Raw genomic sequence first — 27,629 nt, 5'->3', positions numbered from 1 at the left:
CGCACAGCATAAAATGTTTGGTGGACAAATTGAGAAAAAGAAGGAGTGGCATAAAACAGTGGTCCCCAACCACCGGGCCGCACAAGAAATACAAAAAATAAAAAATAAAAATGTATTTCTTTTTTATTTATTTCCAATCAACATAAAAAACACAATATATACATTATATATCGATATAGATTAATACAGTCTGCAGGGATACAGTCCGTAAGCACACATGATTGTATTTCTTTATGACAAAAAAAACAAAAACAAACCCCCCCAGTCCGCGGGACAAATGTTCAAGCGTTGACCGGTCCGCAGCTACAAAAAGGTTGGGGACCACTGGCATAAAACACGTCTTTCTGTGGCAGCGTCGGAGAAAGTTATACATGTAAACAAACTACGATGAGGAGGGAGGGTTTTTGGGTTGGTGCACTAACTGTAAGTGTGTCTTGTGTTTTTTATGTTAATTTAATAAAAAAATAAAATAAAATAAAAAAACCGCGATGAGTTCAAGGATCGCTGAAAGTAGTAGGACAAAACAGTGCTTGCCAAATACTCTCATCAGTGAAGCATGTATAACAAACAGTGGGATTTCTAACAATTAGGAAGGTTTGTGTCATGTTTGTTCTCCTACAGAAAATATATAAAAACAAAAAAATATATTTTTTCCTTAATCTTTTTCCATTTTCACACACATCTCTGAAAGAGGTCCAGGGAGCCACTAGGACGGCGCTAAAGAGCCGCATGCGGTTCTAGAGCCGCGGGTTTCTGACCCCCGGCATAGCGTGTTAGACGTTCAACATAACACCCAAAATAAATTGCTTCAGTCAGACTGGCTACTGAAATTCAGACTTACCAAGAAATCCGACGTCTCCAAGTAGTCGCACAAGTTTGGAAGGCCAGAGAGTCGTCTCTGACGTTGGTCGGGAAGACACGGTGCATTCTCAAATATATGAAAGCTCCTCAACGGTGGCCTTCATCACGTCTTGCATCCTGCATGTAGACTGGCAGCTTTGAACACAAGAAACAACAAGCCAGTATGCTGCACAATCTCACACACATCCACAGAGGGTTAACAAACTGCCCTGAAGGGCCAGACATTGCCACCCACACACACACACACACACACACACACACACACACACACACACACACACACACACACACACACAATTCTGTTCTTTTATTAGTCCTACTTGCCAAAGACCCATACACGTTTCCTGGCAACCAAGTAGTCAAAAAGAATTGTGTTTGCGAGGCCCGGCCCTATAGTCTGGTTTCAAGACAATGTGTGTTACGTCAATTTTCGGATTAGGGCGCTGGATAGCAACCCACCGACACACAAAATGACAAAACAACACAAATAAAACTTGTCTTACCGTCAGGACATTTGACGGAAGATAGTAGGAACCTGAAGTGGAGCAAACCTGAAACGCACAAACTCACAAAGGGCTTTATTGGTGTCATTCAAACCATAGGTGCCGATCTACATTTCTGCCAGTGGGTGCTCGGTGTGTGTGTATTAGTGTTGTCTCGATACCAATATTTTGGTACCAGTACCAAAAGTATTTCGGTACTTTTCTAAATAAAAGGGACCACAAAAAATGTCATTATTGGCTTTACTTTAACAAAAAAAATCTTACATATGTTTCTTATTGCAATTTTGTCCTTAAATAAAATAGTGAACATACAAGACAACTTGTCTTTTATTAGTAAGTAAACAAACAAAGGCTCCTAATTTAGTCTGCTGACATATGCAGTAACATATTGTGTCATTTCTCATTCTATTATTTTGTCAACATTATTAAGGACAATGGGTAGAAAATGAATTATTAATCTACTTGTTCATTTACTGTTAATATCTGCTTATTTTCTGTTTCAACATGTTCTATCTACACTTCTGCTAAAATGTAATAATCACTTATTCTTCTGTTGTTTGGATGCTTTACTTTAGTTTTGGATGATACTACAAACTTGGGTATCAATCCGATACCAAGTCGTTACAGGATCATACATTGGTCATATTCTAAGTCCTCATGTGTCCAGGGACATATTTCCTGAGTTTATAAACATGATATAAAAATGTTTTTAAACTAAAGATGTAATCAGGGTAGTATTGACTAGATACGCTCCTGTACTTGGTATCATTACAGTGGATGTTAGGTGGAGATCCACCAATGGCGTTTGTTTGTATTGTAGCGTCCCGGAAGAGTTGGTGCTGCAGGGAAATCTGGGAATTTGTTCTGTAGTGTTTATGTTGTGTTGCGGTGCAAATATTCTTCCAAAAATGTGTTTGTCGTTGTTGTATAGTGTGGTTTCACTATATGGCACATGTTTATGACAGTGTTGGCAATGTTCATACTGCCACCCTTAGTGTGACATGTATGGCTGTTGAGAAAGAATGCCCTTAATTCACTTGTGTGCGGTGTGTTCAAAGTCAAGATGGACGCGTCATTAGATCATTATCGGGCACAATAAAATCTTCGTTAGACTTTGTTAAAGGGGAACATTATCACAATTTCAGAAGGGTTAAAACCATTAAAAATCAGTTCCCAGTGGCTTATTTTATTTTTCGAAGTTTTTTTCAAAATTTTACCCATCAAGCAATATCCCTAAAAAAAGCTTGAGAGTGCCTGATTTTAACCATCGTTATATACACCCGTCCATTTTCCTGTGACGTCACATAGTGATGCCAACTTAAACAAACATGGCGCATAGAACAGCAAGCTATAGCGACATTAGCTCGGATTCAGACTCGGATTTCAGCGGCTTAAGCGATTCAACAGATTACGCATGTATTGAAACGGATGGTTGTAGTGTGGAGGCAGGTAGCGAAAACGAAATTGAAGAAGAAACTGAAGCTATTGAGCCATATCGGTTTGAACCGTATGCAAGCGAAACCGACGAAAACGACACGACAGCCAGCGACACGGGAGAAAGCGAGGACGAATTCGGCGATCGCCTTCTAACCAACGATTGGTATGTGTTTGTTTGGCATTAAAGGAAACTGACAACTATGAACTAGGTTTACAGCATATGAAATACATTTGGCAACAACATGCATTTTGAGAGTGCAGACAGCCCAATTTTCATCAATTAATATATTCTGTAGACATACCCTCATCCGCGCTCTTTTCCTGAAAGCTGATCTGTCCAGTTTTGGAGTTGATGTCAGCAGGCCAGGGAAGCTAGGGTCGATATTCTTCTCTTGATCATCTTCGGTGGCATAAGGGACGGTGTGAGCCAAGACATCCAGGGGGTTTAGCTCACTCGTCTGCGGGAACAAACTGCCGCCATTGCTTGCCGTGCTACCGAAGTCCTTTGTCCCTGAATTGCTCACACACTCCGGCAGATTCAATTGGGGTCTGGCGGCAGATTTCTTTGACTTTATCGTTGGAAATGCATCTGCTTTGAGTGTCGCAGGATATCCACACATTCTTGCCATCTCTGTCGTAGCATAGCTTTCGTCGGTAAAGTGTGCGGAACAAACGTCCAATTTCTTGCCACTTTGGCATCTTTGGGCCACTGGTGCAACTTGAATCCGTCCCTGTTCGTGTTGTTACACCCTCCGACAACACACCGACGAGGCATGATGTCTCCAAGGTACGGAAAACAGTCGAAAAAACGGAAAATAACAGAGCTGATTTGACTCGGTGTTTGAGAAAATGGCGGATTGCTTCCCGATGTCATCGCTCCGAGAGCGAATAATAGAAAGGCGTTTAATTCGCCAAAATTCACCCATTTAGAGTTCGGAAATCGGTTAAAAAAATATATGGTCTTTTTTCTGCAACATCAAGGTATATATTGACGCTTACATAGGTCTGGTGATAATGTTCCCCTTTAATTATGAACTATACGAATTATGACTTTTTTGATATATAAAACGGACTAAACTTACCACTAAATTAACAACAAGATTGATTTTTAAAAAATTAATTTAAAGATTGAAAGTTGCCATCAAGTCCACGTGGGTGCTCGGCGCCTATGATTCAAACGCTTTGGAGAGGTCTCCTGTGGACTAGCAATTCTGTGCGGGGTTTGTAAAAGGAAAACTAACAGAAATTTCCAGTCTGAACGCCAATCACAGCTCCTGCAATAGAGATATGATCTCCTCTCTCCTTCCCTTCTGCCTCAGTGACCACAATCCGGTCCTATGTGCGACTTAATGGCCTGGAATAACTCGAATTAGACGATTACGGCGGTCGTCAACGGTGACAGGATCACAAAATTAAGTCTCAGCCATTTCAATAATAAAGCTTTCAAAATTAACGCTATCACAATTGGATTACAGCGGTGCATGTAGGAGCCGGCGCGAGGCTCAAAATAGCCCCGCGCAAATCCACCGTGGAAAATCCACTATTGTACAGGGAGAAGAATGAAGTTGCCGCAGTGGGAAAACAGGAGGTCCGCGTCTTCGTGCTGGATGGAAGGGGAAGGGCCAGGACAGCGGAGAGGAAGTGAAGTACTTTCATTCAGCACAAAGATTTACTCTGGAAAATCTTCCTTTGACTCTTTGAACCTCGAACCGGGAGTTGGAGGAAAAGTTGCGTTACCGCTACTGTGGGGCTGTCACGAAGTCGGGGCTTTCGCAGCTTACTGCGGGGCTCGTTCTCCCGAAATGCAGATGTGTGTTACATGGCGTGCAGGTAAACACATGATTTATTCTCAAAAATAACGCAAAGTACCAAAAACAGAAAACAAGCAAAAGGAATAATGTGCTGATCGCACTCAAAACTAAGCTACCACTTAGCATGGACTAGAAACAAGCAAAACTTACGTAGACAAGGCTACCACTTAGCATTGGCTAGGAGACAAGCAAAACTTACGTTGACAGGTTGCATGAAGCAAACAATGACGCCAGACTGAGCGTGGCGAGCAAGGTGAATAAATAGCTCTCTGATTAGTGGTTGACAGCAGCTGAGCGTGGGACCACTAACCAGAGGCAGGTGAACCCAATTAATCCCCATGGTGACCAAAATAAACCCAGGAGTGCACAAACCAGGAACTAAGGGAGTCCAAAACTAGCAGAACATAACAAAAACATGATCCTGACGACGGATCATGGCAGGGGCCCGAGGCAGAATTTTATTTTGAGGTCCCCTCATTCCATCCATCCATCCATCCATCTTCCTCCGCCTATCCGAGGTCGGGTCGCGGGGGCAGCAGCCTAAGCAGGGAAGCCCAGACTTCCCTCTCCCCAGCCACTTCGTCCAGCTCCTCCCGGGGGATCCAGAGGCGTTCCCAGGCCAGCCGGGAGACATAGTCTTCCCAACGTGTCCTGGGTCTTCCCCGTGGCCTCCTACCGGTCGGACGTGCCCTAAACACCTCCCGAGGGAGGCGATCGGGTGGCATCCTGACCAGATGCCCGAACCACCTCATCTGGCTCCTCTCGATGTGGAGGACCAGCGGCTTTACTTTGAGCTCCCCCCGGATGACAGAGCTTCTCACCCTATCTCTAAGGGAGAGCCCTGCCACCCGGCGGAGGAAACTCATTTCGGCCGCTTGTACCCGTGATCTTGTCCTTTCGGTCATAACCCAAAGCTCATGACCATAGGTGAGGATGGGAACGTAGATCGACCGGTAAATTGAGAGCTTTGCCTTCCGGCTCAGCTCCTTTTTCACCACAACGGATCGATACAGCGTCCGCATTACTGAAGATGCCGCACCGATCCGCCTGTCGATCTCACAATCCACTCTTCTCCCACTCGTGAACAAGACTCCGAGGTACTTAAACTCCTCCACTTGGGGCAGGGTCTCCTCCCCAACCCGAAGATGGCATTCCACCCTTTTCCGGGCGAGAACCATGGACTCGGACTTGGAGGTGCTGATTCTCATCCCAGTCACTTCACACTCGGCTGCGAACCAATCCAGCGAGAGCTGAAGATCCTGGCCAGATGAAGCCATCAGGACCACATCATCTGCAAAAAGCAGAGACCTAATCCTGCAGCCACCAAACCAGATCCCCTCAACGCCTTGACTGCGCCTAGAAATTCTGTCCATAAAAGTTATGAACAGAATCGGTGACAAAGGGCAGCCTTGGCGGAGTCCAACCCTCATTCATGGGAAATAAATTGTTCAATGTATCTTTTGTACGGTATACCGGTACTAGTATAGTACCACGATACTAATTAATCATATTCGGTACAATAACGCCTCTAAAAAGTACCGGTACACGCCATCAGTTCGTCATCCTTCTAGAAGTCGTCTGCTTTGACTTTGGTGGAGGTCTTTTCTCTACTCAGAGACAGTCCAGTTATATACGGTCATTACAAATCTAATGGTGGCCTTGAGACTTTTGGCCCGGTTGTGTAGATCTCAGTTGTCACCTGATTAGGGTCATCAGTCACAAGAGCACCGGGCAGCAAATTAAGAAGAGACGTAAGTCAGCCAAGTACAGCAAATCTCAAGTAAGGGTCAAGTAGTTTGTTTACCGAACAAAAGTCAACCAAAGTGCTTCGATTAAATCATGTTTGATCACGATTATAATTGTAAAGTGCATTGATCGGCAACGTCAATAATATCACGATGGCTACAAACTGTCTAAAAATAGAGAGAAGTCAATTCCTTTCAAAATGTCCAAGAGAGAATTTCTCTCTCAGGCAATAAAACAAGAGCTTTGGGATTTAGCCATTAATTAGTCGGAAATGGCTCTGTGGTCGAAGGCAGTTACCATGGCACTATGAATTATAGATGACAGACAAGGCCCAGCAGTGTCCAGCACTTTCTTAAGTAGGTGTTTCAGGAATAATATCCAAGTCTACTTGGCTTCATAGGCAAGTCCATAACTGTCTGCCACAGCTTTGCATAGCTCAATCAAAATAGATAAAGTTTTCTCGAAACTGTGGTGGTTGGAATGCAAAAGCTAAGAAGAGATTAAAACTTGGAACGAGCTAAAAGAGCTGAATCCAATCCTGTTGTCGACTACCTGATCTCGACCGCCGGCTACGTTGAGGCTGCGGTATCTCAGGAGCCTATGTTGCTGTTTTGAAGACCTTCAGTATCGTGTGGGTTCGGTGGGCGACAAACACGTCGCGCACTCTGGGAGCGACCATGACGGGAAACACAAGGACACGAACGTCTGTCATTGAGCAAAGAAACCAAGGCAACGATATTGATCCCGGAAAACACTTTGATCCGCTTGCGAGGGAGAATGTCAGGCTTCAGAGAAAACAAGCCAGCGTGAATCCACTGGAAATGGGTCAAAGGAATTATTCAGGAAGGGCGGATTGCATAGGAAGCGGGCCTGTGATCAAACGACAAACATTTTACGTGGCGGCGACAGCTTTTGAGTGTGCGTTGGCAAGCGCAGCTCTAAAACGACGTTCACGCCGGGACAAAAAGGAACGTTCGGACTGAGGACGGAAGAAAAGAACAATTGCCGGCACAGCAACTAGACTAGAAAGCCGTGTCTTACTTTGCATCTTTGAAGAAGGCTTTGACAGAGTCGCTGAAACTCTTGGAAGTCTTTCTTGTGCCGCTCCAGCGCCTAACAAACACAGCCTTTCAACTCCGCTCCTTTCAAAGAAGTCGGAAAAAAGCATTTTCATCATCATCTACTTACCTGTCTGTTTTGATACCGGTGCCTCGGGAAGATGGCGTTAACAATGTCTTGCAACGCGTTTATGGCACTGGCAATGTCTCTGTAGGGCACACACAAAAAACCAAAGCTTTGTTCTCAAGCAAAAATAACCATTCTGTCCGTCAGATCAACGTTTTGCTTTCTTTCAACCCCAAAGAAACCAAATTCTTCTCTCGCATAACTATATTTTTTTCTTATGCACTTCCTCTGAATTGATTTTATTCAGAAGCCCTCAGCTGGGTAAGCAACTTAAGTGACTCAGTCAGAGCGTTAAATTCCATCAAAATAACAGCAAGGTGAGCCAAGAGAGAGTATGAATATGCACTTGGTACTTAGACCATATTAAAAGGAAAATATTTGTGTCTAATGTGCATACTTGCCAACCCTCCCGGATTTTCCGGGAGACTCCCGAAATTCAGCGCCTCTCCCGAAAACCTCCCGGGACAAATTTTCTCTCGAAAATCTCCCGAAGTTCAGGCGGAGCTGGAAGCCACGCCCCCTCTAAGCTCCATGCGGACCTGAGTGACGTGTCAACAGCCTGTATTCACGTCTGCTTTCCCACAATATAAACAGCGTTATAACTGTAGAATGATCGAGGGCGAGTTCTTGGTTTCTTATGTGGGTTTATTGTTAGGCAGTTTCATTAACGTCCTCCCAGCGTGGTAACAACACACAACAACAGCAGTCATGTTTTATTCTACCGTAAAGCAGTTTGTCTGCCGTAAACAGCAATGTTGTTGTAATATATTGAGTTGGAGGTAATAACCAGGCGAGGTGATGAAGTACGTCTCTTTACTGTAGACTTCAGAACAGACTCACACACTTGACGTCAGGTGCGCAACACCACGTAAATCGTTGGCCAACCAAAAAGTAACCCCAGTACGCTATAGCCAACATTCACCAGGAGATGGCAGCAGACAAACATAGATCACTCTAAAGTTACCGTATTTTCCGCACTATAAGGCGCACCTAAAAACCACACATTTTCTCAAAAGCTGACAGTGCGCCTTATAACCCGGTGCGCTTTATTACGATTCATTTTCATAAAGTTTCGATCTCGCAACTTCGGTAAACAGCCGCCATCTTTTTTCCCGGTAGAACAGTAAGCGCTTCTTCTTCTACGCAAGCAACCGCCAAGGAAAGCACCCGCCCCCATAGAACAGGAAGCGCTTCTTCTTCTACTGTAAGCAACCACCCGCCCCCGGAAGAAGAAGAAAAAACGCGCGGATATCACCGTACGTTTCATTTCCTGTTTACATCTGTAAAGACCACAAAATGGCTCCTACTAAGCGACAAGGATCCGGTTCATAAAAAGACGCAATCTCTCCATCCGCACACGGATTACTACCGTATTTCACAGCAACTGATATTCCTGTGAACCGCACTGTGGAACGGGAGCACGTACGGTGAATATTCGCACCACAGGGAATGAGAAGTCATCCTTCACTGTGGTTCTAGCTTGCCATGCTAACTTCCACCCATGGTGATATTCAAAAGGAAGACCTTGCCAAAAGAGACCTTTCCAGCCGGCGTCATCATAAAAGCTAACTCGAAGGGATGGATGGATGAAGAAAAGATGAGCGAGTGGTTAAGGGAAGTTTACGCGAAGAGGCCGGGTGGCTTTTTTCACACAGCTCCGAAGGCGAACACACCTTCACTAAGACGGGCAGACAGCGCCGGACGACATACGCCAACATTTGCCAGTGGATCGTAAATGCCTGGGCAGATATTTCGGTCACAACTGTGGTCCGAGCTTTCCGGAAGGCAGGATTCACAGAACTACTGGACAACAACAGCGACACTGACTCCGATGACTTCTACGAGACGGAACCGGCCATTTTGCATCCCACGCTTGCGCAACTTTTCAATTCGGACACCGAAGACGAAGAATTCGAAGGATTTACGAATGAAGAATAACTTCAGAAGGTGAGCGCTATGTTTATTTTGTGTGTTGTGACATTAACGTTCGAGCAACATTATGTTGCTATTGCTCTACACCATTTTGAATTTTACTATGTTTGTGATTGCACATTTGCGTACATTTTGGGACAGAGTTGTTAGAACGCTGGTTTTCAATATATTATTAAAGTTTGACTGAACTATCTGACTGTTTTTTTGACATTCCCTTTAGCGCAGCGTAGGCGCGGCTTATAATCCGGGGCGGCTTATTGGTGGACAAAGTTATGAAATATGTAATTCATTGAAGGTGCGGCTAATAATCCGGTGCGCCTTATAGTGCGGAAAATACGGTAAAGTTAAAGTTAAAGTACCAATGATTGTCACACACACACTAGGTGTGGTGAAATTATTCTATTACATTCCTCTCCTTTTAGAAATGTAGAAGTTACTCAAAATAAATAAACAACCCAACCAAAAAATGCAGCTGCTCAATTAAAAAACTACTTAAGCCACATTCTTTTTTTTTTTTAGTACTGAACTCTTAACCCTCATTTGTAAACAATAACATGCTTATTATACAAACAGTATTTGTACACTTTTAACACAGATTTTTATACTGTCTTTAGAGATTCAGTTTTTTTGGTGGTACTCGAAACCTTTCTGGGTACCTGCGAAAGGGTGTTCAGCATGGTTAGAAAAATAGTGACAGAGAATAGAACAAGGATGGACAATTCAACCCTTAACTCAACAATGAGTAGATGAGTGTTATGTGTGTGTATATGTGTAAATAAATGAACACTGAAATTCAAGTATTTCTTTTATTTATATATATATATATATATATATATATATACATATATATATATATATATATATATATATATATATATATATATATATATATATATATATATATGTATATATATATATATATATATATATATATATATATATGAAATACTTGACTTGGTGAATTCTAGCTGTAAATATACTCCTCCCCTCTTAGCCACGCCCCCAACCACGCCCCCGCCCACCCCATGACCACGCCCCCCAACCTCCACCTCCCGAAATCGGAGGTCTCAAGGTTGGCAAGTATGCTAATGTGAAACATTTGAATAAAAACAAATGTTACTAAAACCAGCAGGGGGATAAATAATTCCACTATGAGACAAATGCTCTCTGTATAAATAACCATCATATTTGATAAAAACACATACAATCTCGCTAAAATAGTGCTGCTTCAGGGACACTTTGCGTCATGTCATACCTCTTGCACAACTCTTTGCACACCTTTGACTAGCACCGGTCCTCACCAAACAGGAAACAATTAGTAGATGTCCCGATCACGATCATGTGATTCGACATTTGCCTTTTGTAAAAGTGTCCTATTTTTAATTGTTTTCCTACATTTAAATCCTTCCTTGTAGTCTGCATAACATGTAATGGTGGTTCTTTGGTCAAAATGTTGTATTGATTATGTTTTGCGGACCGTTTTCAAGCCATTTTCTGACCGTCTCTTCTTCATTTTACTGACAGATATAAGTTAAAGTTAAAGTTAAAAGTTAAAGTACCGGTACCCTTGATCACCCCCTGGGAGGTGGGGGGAGCGGTGGCCACGCCCGGGAATCATTTTTGGTGATTTAACCCCCAATTACAACCCTTGATGCTGAGTGCCAAGCAGGAAGGTAATGGGTCCCATTTTTATAGTCTTTGGTATGACTCGGCCGGGGTTTGGACTCACAACCTACCGATCTCAGGGCGGACCACTAGGCCACTGAGTAGGTTAGAACTATATGCTACTACTATTTCTATTTCTAGTCTTGCACCCATCACTGCTAACCATGTCGATAGTGCCTTTATAACAACATTAAAGATTTTTACAATGCCAAAATTTTTGCCTTTTTCCAGTAACTTTATGATGAATTTTCACTCCCTTATCAACACTTTTTTAGATATCTACAGATACACAGTTTTGTTCGTAACACTCTTCCCGGGTTTCCAAACTTACCGACTGACACAGTTGTATATGTTTTTTTTTAAACCACTTTCGACTTTAAAAGGATCAATTACACGTGTTTACAAACAAATTTTTCATCTTCGCCCAAAATCTCGGAATTCAATTAAGTCACTTTGGGAGGGTGACTTAGGCGTGACCCTATCTAAGGAGAGCTGGACAGATTTTAAGTAGAGTTCATAAGTCTTCTTCTTGTGCTAGACACAACCTTATTCATCCATCCATTGTCCATCCATTTCTACCGCTTATTCCCTTTGGGGTCGCGGGGGGCGCTGGAGCCTATCTCAGCTACAATCGGGCGGAAGGCGGGGTACACCCTGGACAAGTCGCCACCTCATCGCAGGGCCAACACAGATAGACAGACAACATTCACACTCACATCCACACACTAGGGCCAATTTAGTGTTGCCAATCAACTTATCCCCAGGTGCATGTCTTTTGGAAGTGGGAGGAAGCCGGAGTACCCGGAGGGAACCCACGCAGTCACGGGGAGAACATGCAAACTCCACACAGAAAGAGCCCGAGCCCGGGATTGAACCCAAGACTACTCAGGACCTTCGTATTGTGAGGCAGATGCACTAACCCCTCTTCCACCGTGAAGCCCAACCTTATTCAATGCAAGCTAATACATCATACCTATTAAAAAGCGTCCGACCGGAACTCTCTAATAACTAAAGTTCCGCGGGTGAATAATATAAACCCACTACACTGGTAGTTTTTAGCGCTTTCCATAGCGAGATATAAGTAAGAACTTTACACTACTTTATATTAGAAATGGCAACAGCAGAGGGTGAATGTGCCATGACAAGAAGATAGTGAACAAGAAGAAGCTTATCGACTACAGTGGCGGATGTGCGCAAATATTCAGGACTTATGCAGATCTCAAATACAGATCAGCAAGTACCAGAAGGTAAGAAAAGTTGGTTTTGCATAATATTGTGATACAAAACGCCAGATAAAATGTCTGCTAATGGGTGACATGGTGCGGTCCTTATAAACACACCATAGTAATACTTGTATCTCTGACTACGGTAGCCGTAATGGGCCAACAATCCATCATGCGGTGCGGCTTCAAAGTCGTACTAAAACATTTTGACAGATTTTTGGGTGCCGTGTGTAATGTTCTTTATTTTCAATGGAACATTTAAAGTTTTGGTGTTGTTTACTGGCGTCATATTGCAGTCTACACGTATCTCCTATGTGTGACTACCATCTACTGGTCACACATATCATTACACCATGAACCAAATAAAATTGCTTAGAGGTTGGTAAGCACAACCAGAATTATTCCGTGCACCGGGTTATAAGGCGCAATGTCGATTTTTGAGAAAATTAAAGGATTTTAAGCATGCCTTATAGTCTGAAAAATACGGTAAGTTTCATTATTACTGCAGGACTAGAGGACAAGGAATGGCTAAGGATGCTACACAGCGAGTAAGACGAGACAAGAAGTCATTCTAACTGCTAAAGTTCCAATGTCAAGTAGAGGTGATCGATCCAAATATCCATAATATCAATTTCTGGTATAGTCTCAGTATATACACAATACTAAAGTAATTCAATCATTATTTGTTATTATTATTAAAAATATATTTTTAGTTGTTGTTTTTGTTATTGCTTACAAACTGAGGGAGTCAGTCTGTGGATACAGGAAAGCTTTGAGGCCAACAATAGTTTTTGCTTTTGTTTCGTTATTGTGCACTAGCTACTTTATTTCGTTCAGGAAAATTGAATGTAGCACTTAATACCACACATTTAATACATAAGCTTTTTAAACATATATGATGTTTAGTTTAGTTACTTGCTAAATAAAAAAATATATATTTTCAGTTCCATTATCTATTGTCCAAGTATCGGATCGGGACTTTAAATCCGATCGGATCTGTGGCCAAATAATCGGATCGGGAAATCCTTAAGAATTTGCGTCAAGGTGTGTCTTACATAAATTATCTCTTAGTTGTAAATCACATGTACAAAATAAATTAACCACTATTAACAGCAAAAGGTAAAGACAATAAAACATATAATCTTCACTGATATTCTTCTCTTAGTATTATGTATCTACTTATTGTTGAGACTAGGCTCGAGTTTTGTGCAACTTCATTTCTAGGTTCTAAAATATTTATTTGTATTTCTTGTCCAGCGCTCTTATTTTTGTTTCCAATTCCTGTTTGCTACCTTTTTGCCACTACTCCTCCTGTTTTCACCATTCCCTGATTAGCAATCAGGACACACCTGTTCCAGGTTGTGCTCTGGACGGGGCTGGATTCTTGCGCTTTGTACCGCCATGCTGCATTGCATTTTTTTTTTTTGCATTGCATTGCATTGCATCGTCATGCCGCATAATATATCCTGTGTGTAGTGGTTGTTGTGCACCTCCCTACTGCACCTTGTTTTTGTCATTAAAATACATTTTCACCTGCACTTCGCCTGCCGTCTCCGCTCTCGAGGTCACGTCAACTTTGCCCGGTTCAGGTGGCTACTTTTCAGGCACAAATATATCGGGGTAGTCACACCCATTTTGCCTTACTTGAAGCTTTGCAGGAAGCCCACTCTGTCATTGATCTCATCAGGTATCGCCCTGAGGTGGTGTTTCAAAACACGGGGCCTCTTATTCACTCCTGGCTCTGACGTCGGAACTCTGACAAAACAATCTGAGACAAAAGAAACCCAAGTTTCAGTCGGAGTTATGACGAAAGGCAGCGTGTGCATAGAAATCGTGTCCACAGTGGAAATGTAATAATGGTTACAGGATCAATTACACACTGATAAGACTGTGGTTCATTTGTGAGAAGCTATGAGATACGTATAAAACTAGTGAGTGTGTGTGTGTGTGTGTGTGTTTTCATTACTACCATCAATCACTGTACACAGCACAAAGGGGTTGAATTGCAGGCAAGGAAGAAATGTGGAGATTTGTGGAGAAACAGCGCCCCCCAGTGGAGAATTGAAGTCTTAATGACCACAGTGGGCTTCTTCCAGTATGCAATAAAGCTGCTTATTAACCTTGGCGGTGTGTTGTTATCATTATCATTATCTTACCTTTCACATCAGCTGCGGCCATGCGAAGCAGACACTCATTAAAATTGATTTTTTTTCCACGTTGTTCCTCTCAAAGTAGCGTCAGCACAAATTCCTGAGTCACTCCGGGGTTCTTCCTCCTCGACCTCGAGACACAAAAAATTATGTTTGTGGTGAAGGATAGGGGTTTTACCTAAAAGGGGCATTGTGGAAAAAATTAAAAGGGTAACACAATCATTTTATTTTTACTTTATAAAGGCCACATGCAAGTTTTGGTTGACTTTTTCCTACTACCATAGCACATTTAGCTGAGCTACTGTGTAAATGGTAAATGGGTTATACTTGTATAGCACTTTTCTACCTTCAAGGTACTCAAAGCGCTTTGACACTATTTCCACATTCACCCATTCACACACACATTCACACACTGATGGCGGGAGCTGCCATGCAAGGCCCTAACCACAACCCATCAGGAGCAAGGGTGAAGTGTCTTGCCCAAGGACACAACGGACATGACGAGGTTGGTAGAAGGGGGGGATCAAACCAGGGACCCTCAGGTTGCTGGCACGGCCACTCTCCCAACCGTACCACGCCGTCCGTCCTGTCCTTAGAAAAAAAAGCCCTCCCTGGACGAAGAAGTGCTGGCGAAGTACAAAACCCAAAACCAGTGAAGTTGGCGCGTTGTGTAATTCGTAAATAAAAACAGAATACAATGATTTTCAAATCCTTTTCAACTTATATTCAATTGGATATAAAGCAAAGACAAGATATTTAATGTTCGAACTGAGAAACTAATTTTTTTTTTGCAAATAATCATTAACTTAGAATTTAATGGCAGCAACACGTTGCAAAAAAGTTGTCACAGGGGCATTTTTACTACTGTGATTCACTACAATAGTCTAACAGCTTCTGATGGTTAGTTAAAGTTAAAGTTAAAGTTAAAGTACCAATGATTGTCACACACACACTAGGTGTGGCGATGACCACGCCCGGGAATCATATTTGATGATTTTGTCATGATCCGTGGCCCGGATCATGTTTTTGTTATATTCTTTCAGTTTTGAACTCCCTTAGTTCTGTTTTTGTGCACCCTTGTTTGCTTTTAGTTACCATGGGTGCTTATTGTTTCCACCTGTCTGTGATTGGTGCTCGGGACTCTCACCTGTTTCCCGAACACTAATCAGAGGGATTATTTAATCCTGCCTTTGCCGGTCAGTCGGCCTGGCTTCATTGTTTGCTTCTTGCCACAGTTACGTGAGTGTTCCTTATCTCTAGCCAAGTGTTAGTTAGCTTTAGCGTCCAGTGCGATCGACACGTTTTTCCTCTGGCTTGTTTTCCGTTTTTGGTACTTATTTGATTTCGACAAATAAATCATGTTCCTACCTGCACGTCCTGTCCTGAGTGGTCCGTTTGCATCCCGGGGGAACGAACCTTGCAGCAAGCAGAAACCCCTCACCCCCACGTGACAGATTGAACCCCCAATTCCAACCCTTGATGCCGAGTGCCAAGCAGGGAGGGAATGGGTCCCATTTGTATAGTCTTTGGTATGACTCGGCCTGGGTTTGAACTCACAACCTACCGATCTCAGGGTGGATTGATTGATTGATTGAAACTTGTATTAGTAGATTGCACAGTGAAGTACATATTCCGTACAATTGACCACTAAATGGTAACACCCGAATAAGTTTTTTAACTTGTTTAAGTCGGGGTCCACTTAAATTGATTCATGATACATATATATACTATTTTCATAATACAGTCATCACACAAGATAATCATCAGAGTATATACATTGAATTATCCGGGGTGTGGGATATGGGGGGGGGGGTTAAGTTTGGTTGGTATCAACACTTCAGTCATCAACAATTGCATCATCAGAGAAATTGGCATTGGAACAGTGTAGGTCTGACTTGGTGGGATATGTACAGCAAGTAGTGGACACAGAGAGAGAGATCAGAAATTATAAGAAAAAGTGTCTACGTTTGATTATTTACATTTGATTATTTACAATCCGAAGAGGTACACTCTACACACTCTAACCACTAGGCCCCTGAGTAGGTTCTGGTGAGGCAAGCAAGGTTTACTGTTAAGAGAAATGTGGCAATAGGCTACATTGAAACACAGGGTAAGAATACACTTCCAGGTCTTCACGCATGCGTACTAGGTCGCGTTGCGCCGGCGGACGGAGGGGGTCTTGAACGGTGGCATTGTGTGTGTGTGGACGAGGATAAGGTTAGGTAGGATATAGCCTGGATAACCTTAGCCGGTAACAGTTAGAGATGCTACCTCAGTAGAAGCATTTACCGTATTTTCCGCACCATTAGCCGCACCTAAAAACCACAAATTTACTCAAAAGCTGACAGTGCGGCTTTTAACCCGGTGCGCTTTATATATGGATAAATATTAAGATTCATTTTCATAAAGTTTAGGTCTCGCAACTTCGGTAAACAGCCGCCATCTTTTTTCCCGGTAGAACAGGAAGCGCTTCTTCTTCTACGCAAGCAACCGCCAAGGTAAGCACCCGCCCCCATAGAACAGGAAGCGCTTCTTCTTCTACTGTAAGCAACCACCCGCCCCCGGAAGAAGAAGAAGCGCGCCGATATTGCGTTTAATTTCATTTGTGTGTTTACATCTGTAAAGACCAGACCACAAAATGGCTCCTACTAAGCGACACGCGTATAACGCAGAATTTAAACTTAAGGCAATAAGTCATGCCGAAGAACACGGAAATAGAGCAGCATCAAGAGAATATAACATAAATGAATCAATGGTGCGGAGGTGGAGGAAGCAAGAAGATGACCTGCGCCAGGTAAAGAAGACAAAACAGAGTTTCCGAGGGAACAAAGCAAGATGGCAACTGTTGGAGGACAAACTCGAACAGTGGGTTGTTGAGGGGGGTTACCCACATATGCGGTCCTCTCCAAGGTTTCTCATAGTCATTCACATCGACGTCCCACTGGGGTGAGTTTTTCCTTGCCCTTATGTGGGCTTTGTACCGAGGATGTCGTTGTGGCTTGTGCAGCCCTTTGAGACACTTGTGATTTAGGGCTATATAAATAAACATTGATTGACATTGATTGAAGCTGGGTCTATAACGACACACAAACCACTATTAGAAATGCAGGCAATATTACATACAGATAATAAGTCATGAGAAATGCAGATATAAATTAAATACACAGAGGACATAAGTAAAGGAAATTAAATTTGTGTCATGTTGTCCTCCTACAGAAACCCTTATAAAACAAAAATATATTTTTCCCCCATCTTTTTCCATTTTCATACATTTTTGAAAACCACTAGGTGTTCTTTAGAGCCGCAGGTTGCAGACCCCCGTGTTAGGGTAATATTTTCCATCTTGAAGCAGAGTGGAATGCCCATGGCGTCTCACTCTCTAGTCACTTTGTTCTGTTCAAGGACAAAACACGACAAGTACACCCTGTGTTTTTATCTTTGCAAATACACATACTGTTAAAATGTATTTTGGTGTCAGGTCAGAAGGACTCTTGTCGAGTTGACAGAACAAATTGCCCATCACAACTAAGAAAGAAGAGTTAGGAGAACTTCAGCGAGAAAAAAGCATAGAAACTTGTTAAAAAAAACACATTAATAAGATCAAATAACTTCAGAAAGTAAGTCAAAGTGAACCTTTCAATTGACGTCACGTGCAGTGTTGAAACTTGGAAATCTGATCTAGTAAATTCAACCAACATCTTTTTTGGTTCTCTTAAGTAACGATTTCCAGTGAACAGTACATAATACAGAAAGATATTGTGAGTATTATCAAATGGCTTATTGGATATAGAGGCTGTCTTATATACAGCAGGCAGTATTATCTTTTAAATCCCAGCCTGGTGAAGCTCAAGCCGTGATAGCTTGTAGTTAGCACCTTGTCAATGTGATGTGTATACAAGTATATACTCATGTATAGTATGATGATTTACCATGTTGATCCAACTTGACTCACAACTGTAGGAACTTGACAAAATGTATTGAAACAACATTTTTTTTAAGTTATCTCAACTAATGGTTTCAAGTTAATCTTACATCAGGGTCGTTGCATCAACTCATGTTTTGAAGTGTAAAATACTTCACACTTGACTCAACTTAACTCAGTTAGAGCAACAAGATGACTTGACTGAGTTAAGTTGAGTCAGCTTTTTCTGCCTGATCTACAAACCCCGTTTCCATATGAGTTGGGAAATTGTGTTAGATGTAAATATAAACGGAATACAATGATTTGCAAATCCTTTTCAACCCATATTCAATTGAATGCACTACAAAGACAAGATATTTGATGTTCAAACTCATAAACTTAATTTTTTTTTTTGCAAATAATAATTAACTTAGAGTTTCATGGCTGCAACATGTGCCAAAATAGTTGGGAAAGGGCATGTTCACCACTGTGTTACATGGCCTTTCCTTTTAACAACACTCAGTAAACGTTTGGGAACTGAAGAGACACATTTTTTAAGCAACTCAGGTGGAATTCTTTCCCATTCTTGCTTGATGTACAGCTTAAGTTGTTCAACAGTCCGGGGGTCTCCGTTGTGGTATTTTAGGCTTCATAATGCGCCACACATTTTCAATGGGAGACAGGTCTGGACTACAGGCAGGCCAGTCTAGTACCCGCACTCTTTTACTATGAAGCCACGTTGATGTAACACGTGGCTTGGCATTGTCTTGCTGAAATAAGCAGGGGCGTTCATGGTAACGTTGCCAAAACCTGTATGTACCTTTTAGCATTAATGGAGCCTTCACAGATGTGTAAGTTACCCATGTCTTGGGCACTAATACACCCCCATACCATCACAGATGCTGGCATTTCAACTTTGCGCCTATAACAATCCGGATGGTTCTTTTCCTCTTTGGTCCGGAGGACACAACGTCCACAGTTTCCAAAAACAATTTGAAATGTGGACTCGTCAGACCACAGAACACTTTTCCACTTTGTATCAGTCCATCTTAGATGAGCTTAGGCCCAGCGAAGCGACAGCGTTTCTGGGTGTTGTTGATAAACGGTTTTTGCCGTGCATAGGAGAGTTTTAACTTGCACTTACAGATGTAGCGACCAACTGTAGTTACTGACAGTGGGTTTCTGAAGTGTTCCTGAGCCCATGTGGTGATATCCTTTACACACTGATGTCGCTTGTTGATGCAGTACAGCCTGAGGGATCGAAGGTCACGGGCTTAGCTGCTTACGTGCAGTGATTTCTCCAGATTCTCTGAACCCTTTGATGATATTACGGACCGTAGATGGTGAAATCCCTAAATTCCTTGCAATAGCTGGTTGAGAAAGGTTTTTCTTAAACTGTTCAACAATTTGCTCACGCATTTGTTGACAAAGTGGTGACCCTCACCCCAATCCTTGTTTGTGAATGACTGAGCATTTCATGGAATCTACTTTTATACCCAATCATGGCACCCACCTGTTCCCAATTTGCCTGTTCACCTGTGGGATGTTCCAAATAAGTGTTTGATGAGCATTCCTCAACTTTATCAGTATTTATTGCCACCTTTCCCAACTTCTTTGTCACGTGTTGCTGGCATCAAATTCTAAAGTTAATGATTATATGCCAAAAAAAAAAATGTTTATCAGTTTGAACATCAAATATGTTGTCTTTGTAGCATATTCAACTGAATATGGGTTGAAAAGGATTTGCAAATCATTGTATTCTGTTTATATTTACCTGTACATCTAACACAATTTCCCAACTCATATGGAAACGGGGTTTGTACTAAGATCCAAATACCACGTGCGAAACAGTGTGGGCAATCAATAGAATAGCGTGTTCTATTAGTGGACGTAATGAGCACGATCTATTAATATTGCTTGTCTAGACGGAGACATTCAATTATGCTCCTATACCAATGACGTTTTAGTATGTTTTCAAGCAAGTAGGCAATATGCAATACTTTTGGGCGTTTTAGATTTTTTAAATAATAAAAGTACCAATAATTAAGTCGGCGGGAGAAAACATGGAAGGCCAGATTTGACAGAGAAAGTCCACATCTAAGGTTTGCGCCACCAAAAGCGCGCATCTTGGATGAAGGCGCGCAGTGACAGACTTAAGCCGAGTGGAAAAATGCCCCACAGCCAGAATCTGTTCACTTAAACACATGGGCGAATATGGCCCTTCCCAGCAGCCAAAATACATTAAAACAACAGTGAAAACTTGTTGAATTTGGTCCTGATGTTGAGCAACTTAAAAATAACGTTAAAACAACATGCTTTTTAACTACGCTTAATCAATGAAGGGTTTTGACATTCATTTGACCATTGAATTTTGGTCAAATCTTAACCAACATTCAACAACACAAATCCAACGGTGAAACAACATGCTTTTTGACAATGCTTAATCAATGTGGGCTACTGATGTTGATTTGACCATTGAATTTTGGTCATATGTCAACCATTATTCTACAACACAAATACAAAAGTGAAACAACATGCTTTTTGACTACATTTAATCAATTTAGGGTTCTGATGTTGGATTGACCGTTGAATTTTGGTCATATCTCAACCAATATTGTACAACACAAATAAAACAGTGAAAAAATATGCTTTTTGACGATGTTTAATCAATGTAGGGTTCTGACGTTGATTTGACCATTGAATTTTGGTAATATCTCAACCATTATTCTACAACACAAATAAAGCAGTGAAACAACATGCTTTTTGACTACGTTTAATCAATGTTGGGTTTTGACATTGATTTGACCATTGAATTTTGGTCAAATCTCAACCAATATTCTACAGTATAAATACAACGATGAAACAACATGCTTTTTGACTATGTTTAAGCAATGTCGTGTTGATTTGCAATGTGTCGATTTGACCATTGAATTTTGGTCATATCTCAACCAATATTCTACAACACAAAAAAAACGGTGAGAAAACATGCTTTTTGACGATGTTTAATCAATGTTGAGGTCTGACGTTAATATAACCATTGAATTTTGGTCATATCTCATATACAAGACAAATAAAACGTTGAAACAACATGATTTTAACTATCCTTAATCAATGTAGGGTTTTGACATCCATTTGACCATTGAATGTTGGTCATATCTCAACCAATATTGTACAACACAAAAATAAAACGGTAAAAAAAACATGCTTTTTGACAATGGTTAATCAATATAGGGTTCTGATGTTGATTTGACCATTGAATTTTGGTTAACTCAACCAATATTCTACAACACAAATAAATTGTTGAAACAACATGCGTTTTGACTATGTTTAATCAATGTCAGGTTCTGACGTTGATTTGACCATTGAATTTTGGTAAAATCTCAACCAATATTCTACAGTATAAATACAACGATGAAACAACATGCTTTTTGACTATGTTTAAGCAATGTCGTGTTGATTTGCAATGTGTGGATTTGACCATTGAATTTTGGTCATATCTCAACCAATATTCTACAACACAAAAAAAACGGTGAAAAAACATGCTTTTTGACGATGTTTAATCAATGTTGAGGTCTGACGTTAATATAACCATTGAATTTTGGTCATATCTCATATACAAGACAAATAAAACGTTGAAACAACATCATTTTAACTATCCTTAATCAATGTAGGGTTTTGACATCCATTTGACCATTGAATGTTGGTCATATCTCAACCAATATTGTACAACACAAAAATAAAACGGTTAAAAAAAACATGCTTTTTGACAATGGTTAATCAATATAGGGTTCTGGCGTAGATTTGACCATTGAATTTTGGTTAACTCAACCAATATTCTACAACACAAATAAAATGTTGAAACAACATGCGTTTTGACTATGTTTAATCAATGTCGGGTTCTGACGTTGATTTGACCATTGAATTTTGGTAAAATCTCAACCAATATTCTACAGTTTAAATACAACGATGAAACAACATGCTTTTTGACTATGTTTAAGCAATGTCGTGTTGATTTGCAATGTGTGGATTTGACCATTGAATTTTGGTCATATCTCAACCAATATTCTACAACACAAAAAAAACGGTGAGAAAACATGCTTTTTGACGATGTTTAATCAATGTTGAGGTCTGACGTTAATATAACCATTGAATTTTGGTCATATCTCATATACAAGACAAATAAAACGTTGAAACAACATGATTTTAACTATCCTTAATCAATGTAGGGTTTTGACATCCATTTGACCATTGAATGTTGGTCATATCTCAACCAATATTGTACAACACAAAAATAAAACGGTAAAAAAAACATGCTTTTTGACAATGGTTAATCAATATAGGGTTCTGGCGTAGATTTGACCATTGAATTTTGGTTAACTCAACCAATATTCTACAACACAAATAAAATGTTGAAACAACATGCTTTTTGACTATGTTTAATCAATGTCGTGTTCTGACGTTGATTTGACCATTGAATTTTGGTAAAATCTCAACCAATATTCTACAGTATAAATACAACGATGAAACAACATGCTTTTTGACTATGTTTAAGCAATGTCGTGTTGATTTGCAATGTGTGGATTTGACCATTGAATTTTGGTCATATCTCAACCAATATTCTACAACACAAAAAAAACGGTGAGAAAACATGCTTTTTGACGATGTTTAATCAATGTTGAGGTCTGACGTTAATATAACCATTGAATTTTGGTCATATCTCATATACAAGACAAATAAAACGTTGAAACAACATGATTTTAACTATCCTTAATCAATGTAGGGTTTTGACATCCATTTGACCGTTGAATTTTGGTCAAATCTTAACCAATATTTAACAACACAAATACAGCAGTGAAACAATATGCTTTTTGACGATGGTTAATCAATGTCGGGTTCTGACGTTGATTTTGGTCAAATCTCAACCATTATTCTACAACACACACAAAACGGTGACAAAACATGCTTTTTGACTACGTTTAATCAATGGAGGGTTCTGACGTTGATTTGACCATTGAATTTTGGTAATATCTCAACCAATATTCTACAACACAAACAAAAACGGTGAAACAACATGCTTTTTGACAACGTTTAATCAATGTCAAGTTCTGACGTCAATATGACCATTGAATTTTGGTCATTTCTCAACCATCCATCCATCCATCCATTTTCTTCCGCTTATCCGAGGTCAGGTCGCAGGAGCAGCAGCTTAAGCAGGGAAGCCCAGACTTCCCTCTCCCCAGCCGCTTCGTCCAGCTCCTCCCGGGGGGTCCCAAGGCGTTCCCAGGCCAGCCGGGAGACATAGTCTTCCCAACGTGTCCTGGGTCTTCCCCGTGGCCTCCTACCGGTCGGACGTGCCCGAAACACCTCCCGAGGGAGGCGTTCGGGTGGCATCCTGACCAGATGCCCAAACCACCTCATCTGGCTCCTCTCGATGTGGAGGAGCAGCGGCTTTACTTTGAGCTCCCCCCGGATGACAGAGCTTCTCACCCTATCTCTAAGGGAGAGCCCCGCCACCTGGCGGAGGAAACTCATTTCGGCCGCTTGTACACGTGATCTTGTCCTTTCGGTCATGACCCAAAGCTCATGACCATAGGTGAGGATGGGAACGTAGATCGACCAGTAAATTGAGAGCTTTGCCTTCCGGCTCAGCTCCTTCTTCACCACGACGGATCGATACAGCGTCCGCATTACTGAAGACGCCGCACCGATCCGCCTGTCGATCTCACGAGCCACTCTTCCCTTCAACCATTATTCTACAAAACAAATACAAAAGTGAAACAACATGCTTTTTGACTATGTTAGTCAATGTAGGGGTTTGACATTGATTTGACCATTGAATTTTGGTCATATCTCAATCAATATTCTCCAACACAAAACGTTGAACCAACATGCTTTTTCACGATGTTTAATCAATGTTGGGTTCGGATGTTGATTTGAGCTTTGAATTTGGGTAATTTCCCAATCAACAACATCGATCCAACGTTAGACGTTTTCACCATGAATTGATTAACGTGGACCCCAACTTAAACAAGTTGAAAAACGTATTCGGGTGTTACCATTTAGTGGTCAATTGTATGGAATATGTACTGTACTGTGCAATCTACTAATAAAAGTTTCAATCAATCAAAAAATTTCAATCAATCAATCAATCAGACATCAACGTTGTGTCAAATTACAAATACGACTATTTTGCAACGTTTTTTCGATGTCAGTGTTAAAGAACATGTATGTATAATCAACGTTGTATCAATGTCTTTTGCCTGCTGGGTTAGAGCCTTGGCGTTGTATCTCATTACAAACATCAGACAGGCTGTCATTTTCAGATCATTTTACACAACTTATTAAAATGAACATATTTTTATTCATGACTATGCTGCTGGGTTTTCATTAGTTGTTATTCTATTTTCATCAGGCTCAAGTGGTGGTTTATGATCTCTGCATTTGTTTTTATTAGCCCTTCCTTGAGCGCTTTGTAGAGAAAGATGCAGTTCATATTAAGTTTTACGTTGCATCTCACATGGAAAATAGACAATTTCTTTACCTGGTTAAAGACAGGGTACATCCATGACCGAGGGGGTGTCGGCTTCTTTCCCAAGCCCTCCATGGTCATTGTTGACAGTCGACCGATTAATGGTCCTCTGTGCGTCCCTGCGTTCATTCCGTCCCACAGGCCGACAGCAAGCGGGTGAACTAACAGAGTAAAAATAAGGCAAACAAATAGATGAGATACTCGTATATTCTGTAATGATTGCATTGTATGTACTGTATATGTTCTTAGACTGAAAAGAAGTTAAGACTACTAGAAATGTAGAACACAGATCAAAGTCTTCTGAACAATTCTAAACTTGTCTATCTGACTTGGGTGTTAGGAAATTCAAGAGTGCCAAGGGATGCTACTCCTCTTCCTTCCTGCACATTTAACAGCCAGTTGTTCTTTTACAACAGCACCATCTGCTGGATCTGGTAGGTCACTTGGTCTTAATGTAAGATGGCAAAATGTCTAGAAGTAGAAAATAAATTCTATAAATTGCATTTTCATCTAGATCTGCACCCCAAAAAAAACATACACACCTATACCGCAACAAACTTCTGTCACAATTGGTTATGTACTTCTTGTGTATCTCTAATTTACCATGACTATTTATATTAACAAAATATAGTTATGAATATATTTCATATTTTGTGTATTTGCTATATAAAAAACGGTGTTTTCTTTCACAAAAAGAGCACAAAACAAAAACATTAAAAAAAAAAAAAAAGTAAAACTTAAAATTGATGGATGGATCTAAAGTTGATTCAAAGATTTAAGCATCCATCCATCCATCCATCTTCTTCCGCTTATCCAAGGTCGGGCCGCGGGGGCAGCAGCCTAAGCAGGGAAGCCCAGACTTTCCTCTCCCCAGCCACTTTGTCCAGCTTTAAGCATTGAAAGTAAAAAAACAAAAAAAAAACAATAAAACATTAACATATGACTTATTTTTAACAGTTTTATGAGAGGGCCATTTTGGATCCACATGAACTTTAGTGGGATGTTTTTAAATTAAAAAACTGTCAATGCTCAAAAGATAATTAATGATTGAAAACAATGTTGTTATGAAATATTGCCCTGTTTAAGTCTCTAATTACCTCACATTATATATTCCACTTTGAAACTTTTTTGGGGGGGGGGGGGGATGTCGTGTTTCGGCAATTTAAAAAAAAAAGTTGTTTTTTTTAGTTTTTTGTTTTGTTTTGTTTTACAATAAGAGCATAAAAAATGAAAAACTTGATGAAAACTTTATATTGATGGATAGCTCTGAAGTTAGTCTGGACATTTAAGCATTGAATGTAAAAATAAATGTTTTTATTTAAAAGTTAAAAGTTAAAGTACCAATGATTGTCACACACACACACTAGGTGTGGCGAGATTATTCTCTGCATTTGACCCATCACCCTTGATCACCCCCTGGGAGGTGAGGGGAGCAGTGGGCAGCAGCGGTTGCCGCGCCCGGGAATCATTTTTGGTGATTTAACCCCCAATTCCAACCCTTGATGCTGAGTGCCAAGCAGGGAGGTAATGGGTCCCATTTTTATAGTCTTTGGTATGACAATTTATGACAATTTAACACAATTTTAGCACAAATTTAGAGAAAAAAATGTGTCCGGGCACAGGTATATCTATTTTTAGGAACACTAACACAAAACCTCACAATAATGTCTGATTGAATGCTAAAAACGTTATCACAGACCGCCTTAATTTTTTTAATTATTTTTTTACTGAATGAGACACCCAGAATGTACATGAAAATAAAGAATTTGGGATTTACAATATTACCTATGAACGATAAAACACTGAATATTGACAACATATGAACGTCACACCCCCTCTCGATCGACATATTTTACAAACAAGCGAAATGCAACAAAATGCAACAAACACAGCAAAATATGAACACAAAGGGTAAAAAATCACAAAGCTTTACAACTTTGTTGTAAAAAAAACTCCTTCGGCGTCTGTCCCTGACACCCGCATTTCAGGCTGACACTCTGTAGAAATGCTCCCCACCCACACTGCTTGGTGCCTCGTCTGAGCTGCTGTGACTTAGATTACCAAAGTAACTAATTAGATTACCATAGTAACTACAAACCCTGTTTCCATATGAGTTGGAGAATTGTGTTAGATGTAAATATAAACGGAATACAATGATTTGCAAATCATTTTCAACCCATATTCAGTTGAATATGCTACAAAGACAACATATTTGATGTTCAAACTGATAAACTTTTTTTTTTTTTTGCAAATAATCATTAACTTTAGAATTTGATGCCAGCAACACGTGACAAAGAAGTTGGGAAAGGTGGCAATAAATACTGATAAAGTTGAGGAATGCTCATCAAACACTTATTTGGAACATCCCACAGGTGAACAGGCTAATTGGGAACAGGTGGGTGCCATGATTGGGTATAAAAACAGCTTCCCAAAAAATGCTCAGTCTTTCACAAGAAAGGATGGGGTGAGGTACACCCCTTTGTCCACAACTGCGTGAGCAAATAGTCAAACAGTTTAAGAACAAAGTTTCTCAAAGTGCATTTGCAAGAAATTTAGGGATTTCAACATCTACGGTCCATAATATCATCAAAAGGTTCAGAAAATCTGGAGAAATCACTCCACGTAAGCGGCATGGCCGGAAACCAACATTGAATGACCGTGACCTTCGATACCTCATACGGCACTG

At 40.8% G+C, this 27,629-nt stretch overlaps 2 protein-coding genes across 3 annotated transcripts in view; both read right to left on the bottom strand.

Annotated features, from left to right (window-relative positions):
* LOC133572774 (cilia- and flagella-associated protein 337-like) overlaps window positions 1-1,872 on the bottom strand; it is a 98,433-nt gene extending 96,561 nt beyond the window's left edge. For both annotated transcript variants that reach the window (XM_061925789.2, XM_061925788.2), the window contains exon 1: window positions 842-1,872. The gene's annotated coding sequence lies outside the window, so the exon portion shown is untranslated. The remainder of the gene's footprint in view (window positions 1-841) is intronic.
* Window positions 1,873-6,956: 5,084 nt separating this feature from the next.
* On the bottom strand, window positions 6,957-14,795 carry pdcd10a (programmed cell death 10a). Its single transcript, XM_061925401.2, is given in 8 exon segments — window positions 6,957-7,023; window positions 7,248-7,337; window positions 7,400-7,444; window positions 7,446-7,471; window positions 7,547-7,625; window positions 14,008-14,131; window positions 14,520-14,691; window positions 14,790-14,795. Coding segments are annotated over 8 exon segments (609 nt in total).
* Between the last annotated feature and the right edge of the window lie 12,834 nt (window positions 14,796-27,629).

This window comes from Nerophis lumbriciformis, linkage group LG30 (genome assembly GCF_033978685.3).
Source record: "Nerophis lumbriciformis linkage group LG30, RoL_Nlum_v2.1, whole genome shotgun sequence".
NCBI lineage: Eukaryota > Metazoa > Chordata > Actinopteri > Syngnathiformes > Syngnathidae > Nerophis > Nerophis lumbriciformis.
Note: the sequence above shows the minus strand (reverse complement) of the source record. Positions and strands in the feature narration are given on the sequence as shown.